This window comes from Triturus cristatus, chromosome 7 (assembly GCF_964204655.1).
Source record: "Triturus cristatus chromosome 7, aTriCri1.1, whole genome shotgun sequence".
In the NCBI taxonomy this organism is placed as follows: Eukaryota; Metazoa; Chordata; class Amphibia; order Caudata; family Salamandridae; genus Triturus; species Triturus cristatus.
The window spans coordinates 62,817,621-62,833,316 of NC_140590.1; the positions used below are offsets into that span (position 1 = coordinate 62,817,621).

The 15,696-nt window shown below is 51.5% G+C and overlaps 1 protein-coding gene across 2 annotated transcripts in view; it reads left to right on the forward strand.

Moving 5' to 3' along the window:
* The first annotated feature begins 1,666 nt into the window (after positions 1-1,666).
* LOC146808814 (lymphotoxin-beta-like) overlaps positions 1,667-15,696 on the forward strand; it is an 83,729-nt gene continuing 69,699 nt past the window's right edge. The window contains exon 1 of one of the 2 annotated variants that reach the window (XM_085615644.1): positions 1,667-1,912. In XM_085615644.1, coding sequence (XP_085471770.1) covers positions 1,673-1,912 — 240 coding nt within the window. In that variant the 5' untranslated portion in view covers positions 1,667-1,672. Of the gene's footprint in view, positions 1,913-12,367; positions 12,598-15,696 lie in introns of those variants that run through there. The other variant, XM_085615645.1, reaches the window with a different exon arrangement.

Sequence of the window (15,696 nt, forward strand, 5' to 3'; positions counted from 1 at the left end):
TCACTGCTGCATGCTGCACAACACTGCTGCACGCAGCACACTGCTGCAGCCGCACACTGCTGCACGCTGCACACTGCTGCACGCCGCTGCATGCCACACAGTGCTGCATGCCTCACACTGCTACACGAAACACTGCTGCACGCCACACACTGCTGCACGCAGCACACTGCTGCACGCCGCACACTGCTGCATGCCGCACACTGCTACACGAAACACTGCTGCACGCCACGCACTGTTGCACGCCACACACTGCTGCACGCCACACACTGCTGCACGCCGCACAATGCTACACGATACACTGCAGCACGCCACACACTGCTGCACTGCACACACTGCTGCATGCCGCACACTGCTGCACGCCACACACTGCTGCACGCCACACACTGCTGCACACTGCTGCATTACTCACTGCTGCATGCTGCACGACACTGCTGCACGCAGCACACTGCTGCACGCCGCACACTGCTGCATGCCACACACTGCTGCACGCCGCTGCACGCCACACAGTGCTGCATGCCTCACACTGCTTCACGAAACACTGCTGCACGCCACACACTGCTGCATGCCACACACTGCTGCACGCCACACACTGCTGCACGCCACACACTTCTGCACACCGCACACTGCTGCATGCCGCACACTGCTGCATGCCTCACACTGCTGCACGCCTCACACTGCTGCACGCCACACACTGCTGCACGCCGCACGCTGCTGCACACCGCACACTGCTGCACGCCGCACACTGCTTTTATGCAAGTTTATGCTACTGACATTATAAATGACAATGCCTTTTATTTGTTTTAAAACCAAAACATAAATAAAAGGCATTGTAATTTTACAATGCCAATAGCTCAAACTCTTATAAATGCGAGACCTATTGCATTGCAAATGCTTGTTCTCTTTTTCCATCCTTCCCGCTCATCCTCTGCTCTCCATATTTTTCCTCCTTCTGCCCTCCTATGGCTCCACCCTTCTCATTTGTCCCTACCCGCTGCCCAGGAGCCTGGGGGGCAGCGTGGATGACACCCTCTCTCCCGTTAGGAAGAGCGGTTTTAGGAAATTCACCCTCACTGACGATCGCATATTTCCTCATGTCCACCCTCTGTGGGACATTCCTTTCTATCTGTCCTGCACGTTTAGCGCTTGGGCCGTGAGTGATATACAGACAGCGCTATACCAGAAGCCAACAAAACCTCTAATCTGATATTAAGGTAATAGTGCATAAGCACTAGTTATTTAACATAGCGCGGTCTACCACGTGTCGGGTCCCTAGGCGCTATTATACAGGCCTTAATAATTACTCGAGACAATGGTACTTTAGCAGTCTTAGAAGGAAGACAGGCTGAGAATCGAACCGGTGTCCCTCAGGTGCCATACACATGTCTATGATGGATGCGTGAGTGAGCCCACTGAGCTGCGGTGCGTGCGAGAGCCCACTGAGCTGCGGTGCGTGCGGGAGCCCACTGCGCTGTGGTGCGTGCGAGAGCCCACTGAACTGCGGTGCCAGTTTACCTTGCCCAGTACGACATGCCGCACACAGCCTCCTCCCTGCTGCCCACCCAGCCTCACACCCCACGGGCTGAGGGACGCTGAGCAGGCAGGAAGTCGCCGAGTCCCTTTGAAGCCGAGGCGGTGTGATGAGGCGGGGGCAAGGGGGGGCTGCTCTGGGTACATGAAAATTCCCCTTCTGCACCTAAAAGCGAGGTGCAGCGCACCTGAGTGGCACTGCCCTGGGACAGAGTTCAAGACACCAGCCCAGATGAGTGACATGAAGACTGAGAGGCGCTGCGGCCCCAGATTGGCGCTGGTGGCCTGCGTCGTGCTGAGCACCCTGGCACTCTCGGTGCCCACCACGGCCTTTCTAATGCTTTACTTGGGCCAGGAGGGCGAGCAGGGCAATGCGACGGTGCAGGTGAGTGGGGCAGACAGGCCTGTGGGTATCAAGAAGGGGGTCAGGAGGGAGGAGAGCCTGTAACGCTCCTGCTCAATAAGCACAAGATCACACAGTGCAGCCGAGGGTCAGAGATGGCGGGAAGTGCCTATGGAAGTAGAGAACACCCGGTGAGGGGAGCGTCGCTTACTTTCCTACCCAGTGTGCGGTACCTTGGGCAGAAGCGGTTCAGTTAGAGCAGTGGACGCAGGTAGATCCCTGCCCCCTGCCCCTGTTCTCCCGTTATCCACCTGCACGTCCCCTCGGGCTAGCTTGCTAACACCTCTCCAGCCTGGGTGCTGTGACGTAGGGCACTGTCCAGAGAGCGCTGATGGAGCCAGTATGCACCTCTATGCCTGCCAAGGGTGCTATATTTTTTATGATAGAGCCCTTACCAACTAAATGTGTCAGCGGGCTGTGAAGGAACAGATATGTAACTGGTAGAACAGCGTTCTTTTCATACAGCCCAGGCTGTGAGTGAGCTACATCTCCTCTAGGCGCTAGAGATTATCGCGAAAGAGAGTAGAGAGTAGGCCTGGGCAGTAAATGCCATTCCGCTTGCGGAATTTGTGAAATTTGGGTAATTTCGCGTTCTGCGGAGAATGCAGAATTATGCTACAAAAAGAGGGGGGGACCGGGAGCGTAATTGGAGATAGGTCCAGTACCCGTGCTCCCTCAGAATCACGTGTATGTATTGAGAGGGTAGCTGTTCCTAAAGAGGGTAGTGTGTGCTCTCAAAGTGTAGACAGATCGGGTAGAAAGTGGGGAATTTCTCCTTTTGTATATAGTGCCCTCACACACCCTTTCGAGTGTCTTGCTTCATCATGGGGCGTTGCTCCTCGTGGGGGTGGCGCTGCAGTCCCCCACGGGCCCCGCGAGAGGGCTCTTTGTCGGAGATCTTTTATTCGGAGACGCCGCAGTTGTGCATGGGGGTGTGTGGGCCTATCTACAAGGTGGTGAGTGGTGTGTTTAAAAATTAATTGATAGAGTATTTGACCTTTATTCGCAACTCTACCTAGTAACGGTTTAAATGGTGATCCTGGAGCTCCTCTTGGAAAATAAATAAAGAGGGCAGATGTGGTGATAACTGCTGCTCTCAGGAGGGTGCATGTGAGTCCTAATAAAAATTGGTCAACATGTTTCGCGCTTAAAGGTGGGTCCTTAAGGGATCCCGATGCGCTTCGTCAGGACCGATCTATAAGTGAATAAAACAATAGTGAGTGAAGGGGACAGGTTTCAAAAAGAGGTTTGTGTGTTGTAAACCTGTGATACCTCAATAGTAGGTAAATGCAGCGTCCTCGCGCTGTTAGGTAGTCCTTCTTGTATGGATAACCTTTACCCAACCCTGGAAGTATAGGGACTGGGCTCCATCAGCAGCGCGGAGTAGGCAAAAAGAGAACGAAGGAAGCAACTTCCTTTGTTCATCCCAGCGTTGTTCGGAGGAGGGGTAGGTCACTTCACCCTTGGCGTAAGAGCACCCTTTCTCTTTTTGCCTACTCCGCGCTGCTGATGGAGCCCAGTCCCTATACTTCCAGGGTTGGGTAAAGGTTATCCATACAAGAAGGACTACCTAACAGCGCGAGGACGCTGCATTTACCTACTATTGAGGTATCACAGGTTTACAACACACAAACCTCTTTTTGAAACCTGTTCCCCTACACTCACTATTGTTTTATTCACTTATAGATCGGTCCTGACGAAGTGCATCGGGATCCCTTAAGGACCCACCTTTAAGCGCGAAACATGTTGACCAATTTTTATTAGGACTCACATGCACCCTCCTGAGAGCAGCAGTTATCACCACATCTGCCCTCTTTATTTCTTTTCCAAGAGGAGCTCCAGGATCACCATTTTAACCGTTACTAGGTAGAGTTGCGAATAAAGGTCAAATACTCTATCAATTAATTTTTAAACACACCACTCACCACCTTGTAGATAGGCCCACACACCCCCATGCACAACTGCGGCGTCTCCGAATAAAAGATCTCCGACAAAGAGCCCTCTCGCGGGGCCCGTGGGGGACTGCAGCGCCACCCCCACGAGGAGCAACGCCCCATGATGAAGCAAGACACTCGAAAGGGTGTGTGAGGGCACTATATACATAAGGAGAAATTCCCCACTTTCTACCCGATCTGTCTACACTTTGAGAGCACACACTACCCTCTTTAGGAACAGCTACCCTCTCAATACATACACGAGAATGCAGAATTGCCAAAAATTCTGTGATCCGTGGCTTCGCGGAATTTTTTGCTTGTTCGCGGTTTCAAAATGCGTGTTCGCGAGATATTTCCCCCCGAGCACGCAAACAGCGTTCGCGAACAGGAAAAAATCATCGCGAACGGGCGGAACAAGCAATTCCGTGTGTTTGCGGAACTCTGCGTGCTCGCTGAGATTTTTTACCGTTTTGCAGAGCTTTGCATAGCGCAACGACGCAAATTCCGCCCACCCCTACTAGAGAGCTGTGAGATGCAGCGAGTGTATCTCACGTGCCCAGACTCAGGCAGCTGAAAAAAAGCTCTGTGCTCTGTTTACTGAGCTAAGGCGCGATACATGTATGCATTCCACCTGTTCTGCTAAGCCATGTAGATTGGCATGAGTCATGGCACGTCATGTTTACAGTACATATGTGTTATTTGTAGGCAGGAAACATTCTACTTGAACTGGCAGTTTCTGATTGCGATGGGAAATGCTATGTCGTTACATATTTTTACCTAGTGCTGTACATGCTGTTACCCCTTCTTCTTGGCGCTGGGCAGTCTTCGGAGCGCTTTATCTCTGTTCACATGGGCCAATCCACAGAGGCATGTATGAGTAGGTACTGGAGTACTCCTGTAGCTCTGTTTTACCAACTCTCACATGCTTCTGTAATCTGGCCTCAACTGTCTAAAATTGGTTTAAAATGGGAATATTCTTGAAATATTCATCAACAAAATAAACAAATAAACAGATAGGACTGTGCCTTTTCTGCGCTTTTACCAATAGGGAGTTGAAAGTTTTGCCTCTGATTCACAAAAAAGTGTAAGAGTACGTAAAATATAACTTCTGTAGCACGACTCTCTATGCTCCTTAATGCTACCGGGAACTGGCCCCATGTGTTCTCTTGGACACTTGTCCGTGTCTTCTTAAGGGACAATGCAGCCTTGCATTTATTCTCCATGCGTCACTGTCTCATGGTTGCTCTCTGAGGGAGGGGCGGTGAGTTCTCTTAGTGGGGTCTTCACCGGGGTCTATGGGTGGGTGGTACTTTGAGAGTCTATGTCGCTGGGTCTAGGGGTGGACGGTGGATCTGGGAGTGTCAGCACCATTACTTATGCGAAGTAAATGGAGAGGGCGGCTGTTTCGCGGGACCATGGGTGGGGGTTTCTGTGCTGCTGGATCTATGGGTGAGTGCTAGATCGAATGAGTGCCCATGCTGCTGCATCTATGGGTGACTGCTAGATCGAATGAGTGTCCATGCTGCTGCATCTATGGGTGAGTGCTAGATCGAATGAGTGCCCATGCTGCTGGATCTATGGGTGAGTGCTAGATCGAATGAGTGCCCATGCTGCTGCATCTATGGGCGACTGCTAGATCGAATGAGTGTCCATGCTGCTGCATCTATGGGTGAGTGCTAGATCGAATGAGTGTCTATGCCGCAGGATCTACAGGTGAGTGCTAGATCGAATGAGTGTCCATGCTGCTGCATCTATGAGTGAGTGCTAGATCGAATGAGTGCCCATGCTGCTGCATCTATGGGTGAGTGCTAGATCGAATGAGTGCCCATGCCGCTGCATCTATGGGTGACTGCTAGATCGAATGAGTGCCCATGCTGCTGCATCTATGGGTGAGTGCTAGATCGAATGAGTGTCCATGCCGCAGGATCTACGGGTGAGTGCTAGATCGAATGAGTGTCCATGCTGCTGCATCTATGGGTGACTGCTAGATCGAATGAGTGCCCATGCTGCTGCATCTATGGGTGACTGCTAGATCGAATGAGTGCTCATGCTGCTGCATCTATGGGTGAGTGCTAGATCGAATGAGTGCCCATGCTGCTGGATCTATGTGTGAGTGCTAGATCGAATGAGTGCCCATGCTGCTGCATGTATGGGTGACTGCTAGATCGAATGAGTGTCCATGCTGCTGCATGTATGGGTGACTGCTAGATCGAATGAGTGTCCACGCTGCTGCATCTCTGGGTGAGTGCTAGATCGAATGAGTGCCCATGCTGCTGCATCTATGGGTGAGTGCTAGATCGAATGAGTGTCCATGCTGCTGCATGTATGGGTGACTGCTAGATCGAATGAGTGTCCACGCTGCTGCATCTCTGGGTGAGTGCTAGATCGAATGAGTGTCCATGCTGCTGGATCTATGGGTGAGTGCTAGATCGAATGAGTGCCCATGCCGCTGCATCTGTGTCTGAGTGGTAAATAGAGTGAGTGTCTTCCACGCCATAGGACTACGGGCGTATGGTGAGTCCATGAGTATCAGCACTGCTGGACTTTTGGGTGGCAGACTGAGGAGCGTTTGCATGAGGGGCGGGTGCAATGTTATGTCCCGCCCACGGAAATGGTGACATTTTAGTCACTCCCCATTACTCTTTAATGCAGAATTCTGGCCAAATTCCGCCAATCGTGGCATGGCAGAATTTTTATCAAGCAAGACTCCAGAAAATATGAGCTTGCGAACACAAGTGAGATTTGGAGTCCCCTGGTGTGATTTTCTAATGAGGGTGGTCACGTGTGGTTGTGGGCAGTCGTGGTCAAAGGGCTGCAGTTCAAGTCGATTTGCTGCAGCTTGGGAGGATATTCTACTCGAGCGGCAGCAAAATTAACTCAAATGGCTGCACCCTCTTGTACAAAGCATGGTGCCATTCATGTTGATTTTCAGCACTGCTCGCGCTACTGGCGCTGAATTGCATCGTGAGCTGCATATCCTCCGGCCCTTGGCAGAACTCCGCTGAATCTCGCTGAGTTTTTATGTGACTCCACAGAATTCCGCGGAGTGAAAGTCCACGAGTTCCGCCCATCCACCCACCCCTGGTTTGCGCTGCTGGTCTGTGGATGGGCGGTGGCTCTTTGTGTGTTGGGCTGCTGCATCGCTCAGGTTATGGTATTTTGGAATCAAACCCTCCCCTATTTCTTTGACCCCAAAACCAACTCTGGTCTACTTCCTGCATCACTCTGTAATAGTGCACAAAAGTAGAGGGCGTACCCCATGTTGCAACCCTACAAGCTTCAACCAAAGATGGTGCCTGTGCTTCCGCGAGGGTGTAGACATGGCTCTGGTGCATCTACCCTCCAGCGCTCTGGTTCAGGAGGGGTGTCAAAGCCTTTCCTTCCCACAAACACCCAAAGCACCGTCCGAACAGGACCAAGAGTGAGCATGAAACCAGAAGGATGGGAGGGGCTTTTCTACGTTTTGAATGTGGGGGTGTCTGTGAGGTGCAGCAGCCTCATTATGTATTTAAGGATGGGGGAACTGTACAAAGAGATAATGTCTCCCGGGTCGCATATGAGTCTCTCCCTGCACATTGTGCATCTGTGGGTCAGTGGAATGCACTGTTGACCCTCTCTGCATTCCAGAGTAATATGCCTCAACCAGACCGACCAAGGTGACAAGTACCGCTTGGGTCCAGCTTCTGTTTCCACGGCGCATATCTTCCTACAACTCTCATATATGGCCAGAGCCGCCAGACACCGATGTACTGGTACATAGTGTTAGGCGATATATGTGTCGGGGACCAGAGCCACTTACCCCCTCATAGCAGTACATTACGCGATATATGTGTTGGGGACCCGAGCCACTTAGCCCCCTCATAGCAGTACATTACGCGATATATATGTCGGAGACCAGAGCCACTTACCCCCTCATAGCAGTACATTATGCGATATATGTGTCAGGGACCAGCGCCACTTATCCGCTCATGGCAGTCCATTAGGCGCTGTGGGGGCGAGAGCCACTTACCCCCTCATAGCAGTACATTAGACACTATTCATGTCGGGACCAAAGTCTCTAATCCCCCCATGGCAGTACATTAGGCGCTATACGTGTCGGGGACCAGAGCCACTAACCCCCTCGAGGCAGTACATTATGCGCTATATTTTTCGGGGACCAGAGCCACTAATCCCCTTGTGGCAGTACATTAGGCGCTATACGTGTCGGGGACCAGAGCCACTAATCCTCTCATGGCAGTACATTAGGTGCTATACGTGTCAGGGGCCAGAACCACTAACCCCCTCATGGCAGTACATTAGGCGCTATACGTGTCGGGGACCAGAGCCACTAAATCCCTCATGACAGTACATTAGGTGCTATACGTGTCGGGGACCAGAGTCTCTAATCCCCTCATGGCAGTACATGAGGCGCTATACATGTCGGGGCCAGAGTCTTTAATCCCACCAAGGCAGTACATTAGGCGCTATACGTGTCGGGGACCAGAGTCTCTAATCCCCTCATGGCAGTACATTAGGCACTATACATGTTGGGGGCCAGAGCCACTTACCCCCTCAAGGGAGTACATTAGGCGCTGTGGGGGCCAGAGTCTCTAATCCCCCCAGGGCAGTACATTAGGCGCTATACATGTCGGGGACCAGAGTCTCTAATCCCCTCATGGCAGTACATTAGGTGCTATGCGTGTCAGGGGCCAGAGCCACTTACCCCCTCATGGGAGTCCATTAGGTGCTATACGTGTCGGGGACCAGAGCCACTAACCCTCTCATGGCAGTACATTAGGCGCTATACATGTCGGGGGCCAGAGTCTTTAATCCCCCATGGCAGTACATTCAGCGCTATACGTGTCGGGGACCATAGTCTCTAATCCCCTCATGGCAGTACATTAGGCGCTATACATGTCGGGGGCCAGAACCACTAACCCCCTCATGGCAGTACATTAGGCGCTATACGTGTCGGGGACCATAGTCACTAACCCCCTCATGGCAGTACAGTAGGCGCTGTGGGGGCCAGAGTCTTTAATCCCCTCATGGCAGTACATTAGGCGCTATACATGTCGGGGACCAGAACCACTAACCCCCTCGTGGCAGTACATTCAGCGCTATACGTGTCGGGGACCAGAGCCACTAACCCCCTCATGGCAGTACATTAGGTGCTATACGTGTCGGGGACCAGAGCCACTAACCTCCTCGTGGCAGTACATTAGGCGCTATACGTGTCGGGGACCATAGTCTCTAATCCCCTCATGGCAGTACATTAGGCGCTATACATGTCGGGGACCAGAACCACTAACCCCCTCGTGGCAGTACATTAGGCGCTGTACGTGTCGGGGACCAGAGCCTCTAATCCCCTCCTGGCAGTACATTAGGCGCTGTACGTGTCGGGGACCATAGTCTCTAATCCCCTCATGGCAGTACATTAGGCGCTATACATGCCGGGGACCAGAACCACTAACCCCCTCGTGGCAGTACATTAGGCGCTATACATGCCGGGGACCAGAGCCACTAACCCCCTCATGACAGTACATTAGGCGCTGTGGGGGCCAGGGTCTCTAATCCCCCCACGGCTGTACACTGACAGAAACGTGCTGACCACCTACATTTGAAGAGCCACAGAAGACTCAGTTCGTAATGTTACTTTAGAAAGACATCAATACAAATATTTTTTGTCTAACCTTAGGCCATTTTAATGATATTTTGCTCCCTGGCACTCCCAGAAAAATAAGGCTATGACTGTCGCTTATCCCTGTCCCATTAATGCAGGGACGTTGCAAGCCGCTGGATGCTCTAAAGAGCTCCCAGCCAGACTAGGAGCTCCCGCTACCCCCGTGAATGTCTATGAAGAGCGGTGATGATGAGTAACAAACAACGTCTCAACAGGTAATGTTTGGAGGCAATTATGTACAGTGTAAACAACAATTACAGCAGAAAGGAAACCAGGAGACATCAATAGTTTCTATAAATTGTATAGAACGGTCTAAATATTTAGAAAATAATTAATACAATTGGTATATCAGCCCCATTTACATTGCATGTAGGTGTAAACTAAACAGTTGTGTGCACATCAGTGGTCGAGCAGTAAATGAACCGTGCAAGTGACACGTGACAAAGAGTAGGAAACAGCGAAAACGGGGCAAAATGTATGATTCAGAAAATGGTTGCAAAACCGAAAAATTTAAGAAACACAGAGTTCACAACAAGTTTCAGGAACCAATGAACGCCAGAAAGTGCTCTGAGTGGTGGACGACGTTTCGACCTGTATGTAATTCAGGCCATCATTAGGACCGGATTACAGAGAAATCTGTTGGTGCTGTAGTCGAGTAAGGTAATTGTCCACGGATATTCTACATTAAGGGTTGCACCCAAGCACTGGTGTGCAAAAAATCCAAGGGAAATGGTACATCTAGGGGTGCACCCATGGTCTGGTGAGCACTGAAAGAATCAAGTTCGGTCCATGTGAAGTCGGCGTCGGTGTAATGGCGTCTGGGTCGCGGTCAATCAATTTTCTGAAGGGTGGTTTAGTTCCCGCAGGTACTCTAAGAAAGATCCAGCTTGTGTCTGGAATTGACGAGGGGTGTTGATGAAGCATGCCATCTGGTGGGTGAGGTTCCACATCCATATATATAGTCACATACATTCTGCCTATTGCCACTTTCACAGGCAAAAGAAGTTCCAAGACCAATGAGTAATGTTTAGGTTTGGCCTGGACACAGTTTTAGCGCTCTCTCTCCAGCTTCGTGTATTCCAAATAGGAAAGCATAAACATGTATCCATATGAAGAATTTAAGCCAACCCTCTTCATGCATTGATTTGTTCTAGTGTCATTCACATTTTGCTTCAGCTCACTTGAGCAGGCAACATGTGTCAGTGGGTCAGCCCACTTCATCTATTGTCTGTCTTGACCTGTGACTGACATACCTTTGTCAGCAAGAACTTCTCAGTGACCAACGTAGGCAATGCCATGTATGCAGTGCTTAATTTGTAAAAAAAAAAAAAATGAAGAGTAAGCTCCAGGGCCCTTCTCGGGAGGCCCCTCCAGCCTGCACCACCCGTTGCCCCTGCAGAACCCATTGAACTACCTACCATGGCATTCCTACAAGTGTGAAAAATCAGCCCGTTCCAGGCCCTCCAAAGCTGCAATAATGGCGAGTGGCAGGCGCCGTTCTTCGTTAATGTCTATTGACTTATTGAACCATGCTGCTGTGCTCATCTCACATTTAGGCAGACAGTGCCACCGTGCCGTGGACTGTCACTAGAGCTGGTGCTGACAATTAAGTGCTGGTGCCGAGCACCGGAAACCACCGGCTCAAATTAAGCACTGCACTTCTGGTGTTGGAGAATTGCTTAAGTTCCAGTGTCTTTGCTAGCGAGCTTCCTGGTCTGGGAACATCACTGTAATAACTCTGTAATATTCTGCTGAATACCTTGTGGGTCTGCTTGGAGAGGAGTGTACCTTGCGTACTGCAAGAGGGCAGCTGGGGGTATCTCTGTAGGAGGATTCTGCTCAGAGGGCAAGCACTGCTGTACCTGCCTGGGGGAAGCTCCTCAGAGACGTCGACTGATCCTAGCAACTGAAGCAAGATCCAGCCCTCAACAATGGCTTCCCTTGCTTTAAAATATGGCGGCCTGCTCATACAGGTGGCGCCTCCTGCTGCTCATACAGGTAGCGCCTCCTTTTCTTCTGCCACCTCTCATGCTCCACCCTTCCCCTTGTCTTGCTTTCTCTCTTTTTCCATCCTTCCCGCTCATCCTCTGCTTTCCATATTTTTCCTCCGTCTGCCCTCCTATGGCTCCACCCTTCTCATTTGTCCCTACCCGCTGCCCAGGAGCCCGGGGGGCAGCGTGGATGACACCCTCTCTCCCGTTAGGAAGAGCGGTTTTAGGAAATTCACCCTCACTGACGATCGCATATTTCCTCATGTCCACCCTCTGTGGGACATTCCTTTCTATCTGTCCTGCACGTTTAGCGCTTCGGCCGTGAGTGATATCAGACAGCGCAATACCAGAAGCCAACAAAACCTCTGATCTGATATTAAAGTAATAGTGCATAAGCACTAGTTAATTTAACATAGCGCGGTCTACCACGTGTCGGGTCCCTAGGCGCTATTATACAGGCCTTAATAATTACTCGAGACAATGGTACTTAAGCAGTCTTAGAATAAAGACAGGCTGAGAATCGAACCGGTGTCCCTCAGGTGCCATACACATGTCTATGATGGATGCGTGAGTGAGCCCACTGAGCTGCCGTGCGTGCGAGAGCCCACTGAGCTGCGGTGCGTGGGCGAGCCCACTGCGCTGTGGTGCGTGCGAGAGCCCACTGAACTGCGGTGCCAGCTTACCTTGCCCAGTACGACATGCCGCACACAGCCTCCTCCCTGCTGCCCACCCAGCCTCACAACCCACGGGCTGAGGGACGCTGAGCAGGCAGGAAGTCGCCGAGTCCCTTTGAAGCCGAGGCGGTGTGATGAGGCGGGGGCAAGGGGGGGCTGCTCTGGGTACATGAAAATTCCCCTCCTGCACCTAAAAGCGAGGTGCAGCGCACCTGAGTGGCACTGCCCTGGGACAGAGTTCAAGACACCAGCCCAGATGAGTGACATGAAGACTGAGAGGCGCTGCGGCCCCAGATTGGCCCTGGTGGCCTGCGTCGTGCTGAGCACCCTGGCACTCTCGGTGCCCACCACGGCCTTTCTAATGCTTTACTTCGGCCAGGAGGGCGAGCAGGGCAATGCGATGGTCCAGGTGAGCGGGGCAGACAGGCCTGTGGGTATCAAGAAGGGGGTCAGGAGGGAGGAGAGCCTGTAACGCTCCTGCTCAATAAGCACAAGATCACACAGTGCAGCCGAGGGTCAGAGATGGCGGGAAGTGCCTATGGAAGTAGAGAACACCCGGTGAGGGGAGCGTCGCTTACTTTCCTACCCAGTGTGCGGTACCTTGGGCAGAAGCGGTTCAGTTAGAGCAGTGGACGCAGGTAGATCCCTCCCCCCTGCCCCTGTTCTCCCGTTATCCACCTGCACGTCCCCTCGGGCTAGCTTGCTAACACCTCTCCAGCCTGGGTGCTGTGACGTAGGGCACTGTCCAGAGAGCGCTGATGGAGCCAGTATGCACCTCTATGCCTGCCAAGGGTGCTATATTTTTTATGATAGAGCCCTTACCAACTAAATGTGTCAGCGGGCTGTGAAGGAACAGATATGTAACTGGTAGAACAGAGTTCTTTTCATATAGCCCAGGCTGTGAGTGAGCTACATCTCCTCTAGGCGCTAGAGATTATCGCGAAAGAGAGTAGAGAGTAGGCCTGGGCAGTAAATTCCATTCCGCTTGCGGAATTTGGGAAATTTGGGTAATTTCGCGTTCTGCGGAGAATGCAGAATTGCCAAAAATTCTGTGATCCGTGGCTTCGCGGAATTTTTTGCTTGTTCGCGGTTTCAAAATGCGTGTTCGCAAGATATTTCCCCCCGAGCACGCAAACAGCGTTCGCGAACAGGAAAAAATCATCGCGAACGGGCGGAACAAGCAATTCCGTGTGTTTGCGGAACTCTGCGTGCTCGCTGAGATTTTTTACCGTTTTGCAGAGCTTTCCATAGCGCAACGACGCAAATTCCGCCCACCCCTACTAGAGAGCTGTGAGATGCAGCGAGTGTATCTCACGTTCCCAGACTCAGGCAGCTGAAAAAAAGCTCTGTGCTCTGTTTACTGAGCTAAGGCGCGATACGTGTATGCATTCCATCTGCTCTGCTAAGCCATGTAGATTGGCATGGGTCATGGCACGTCATGTTTACAGTACATATGTGTTATTTGTAGGCAGGAAACATTCTACTTGAACTGGCAGTTTCTGATTGCGATGGTAAATGCTATGTCGTTACATATTTTTACCTAGTGCTGTACATGCTGTTACCCCTTCTTCTTGGCGCTGGGCAGTCTTCGGAGCGCTTTATCTCTGTTCACATGGGCCAATCCACAGAGGCATGTATTAGTAGGTACTGGAGTACTCCTGTAGCTCTGTTTTACCAACTCTCACATGCTTCTGTAATCTGGCCTCAACTGTCTAAAATTGGTTTAAAATGGGAATTTTCTTGAAATATTCATCAACAAAATAAACAAATAAACAGATAGGACTGTGCCTTTTCTGCGCTTTTACCAATAGGGAGTTGAAAGTTTTGCCTCTGATTCACAAAAAAGTGTAAGAGTACCTAAAATATAACTTCTGTAGCACGACTCTCTATGCTCATTAATGCTACCGGGAACTGGCCCCATGTGTTCTCTTGGACACTTGTCCGTGTCTTCTTAAGGGACAATACAGCCTTGCGTTTATTCTCCATGCGTCACTGTCTCATGGCTGCTCTCTGAGGGAGGGGCGGTGAGTTCTCTTAGTGGGGTCTTCACCGGTGTCTATGGGTGGGTGGTACTTTGAGAGTCTATGTCGCTGGGTCTAGGGGTGGACGGTGGAGCCCATGTCAATGGCATCCTCTCGAAACATGTGGACCACCACGGTATCCTGGATCCATCCCAAAATGGCTTTCGAGCGGGCCATAGTACTGAGTCTGCCTTATTGGCCACCACCGAACATCTCCGGAGGATTTTAGACTCCGGTCAAAGTGCTGCGCTGATCCTTCTTGATCTCAGCGCAGCCTTTGACACAGTTTCTTCTGAAACGTCTGGAGATGGCCAGCGTGACTGGCCTCGCCCTTGCATGGTTCAAATCCTTTCTTAAAGACAGATCCTTCAAGGTGTCAGCCCCCCCATTTCTATCTAAATCCCATCCCATAGCTCAGGGAGTCCCCCAGGGCTCAGCACTGAGCCCTTCCCTCTTTAACTTATATGTCCAGCCGCTTGCGAGAGTGGCCAAAGAGTGGGGGCTCACACTGGTTTCATACGCCGACGACACCCAGCTGGTCGTCACCCTCTCGGAGAGCCCGTCCATCGCGGCATCTAAGTTCAGAGAGGGCATGGCAGCGGTAGCACAATGGATGACGGATAATTTCCTCCAGCTTAATGCCGGGAAAACTGAGGTGCTCCTCCTTGGCCGAAACACCAGCCTATGGAACGAGCACTGGTGGCCGTCATCCCTTGGCACCACCCCACTCCCTAAAAATTGCGTAAAAAATCTGGGAGTCTGGATGGATGCCAAACTTAGCTTTCAGTCACACACTAAAAAAGTGGCAGCCACCTGCATAGGTCTCCTAAGGAACCTCAGGCCTATACTAGGACTCTTTAACTCAGAGGCTCGCCAGCTAATTATCCAGGCAACCATCTTGTCACGCCTGGACTACGCGAACGCTCTTCTCCTGGGAGCAAACAAAGCAGAAACAGCTAGGTTCCAACGAATCCAGAACGCGGCGGCTAGAACGCTGGTCGGTCTCCCTCGCAGATGCTCAGCCAGAGCCACGATCCACAAACTCCACTGGCTGCCCGTGGAACACAGAGTTAAATTTAAAGCTCTCACCACGATTTTTAAAATCGTCAAACAGGGAAATCCCCCTCTGCTGCGAAACCTGGCCCGACCCTATGTTCCTGGCCGTGAACTACGCTCCTCTAACCAACTTCTTCTGGAAGTACCCAGAACTAAGCTCTGCCGCGCTGGAGGTCGCTCCTTTAGCGTCCTCGGTCCCAAACTCTGGAACGATCTCCCGCTCTGCATTCGTTCCTTAGACTGTCTCCAAACCTTTCGCAAAGCAATCAAGACCCTCCTCTTTCCTGCTCTTCAAGGCTCTTAGCCACCCCCCGTCTAGTAGGTGTGAGCTTGTCTCTCAGCGCCGGGACGCCCCATTGCTGGGGTAGCTGTTCGCGCTTCACCAAACCTAGAAATTAGAAATTATGCGAAGTAAATGGAGAGGGCGGCTG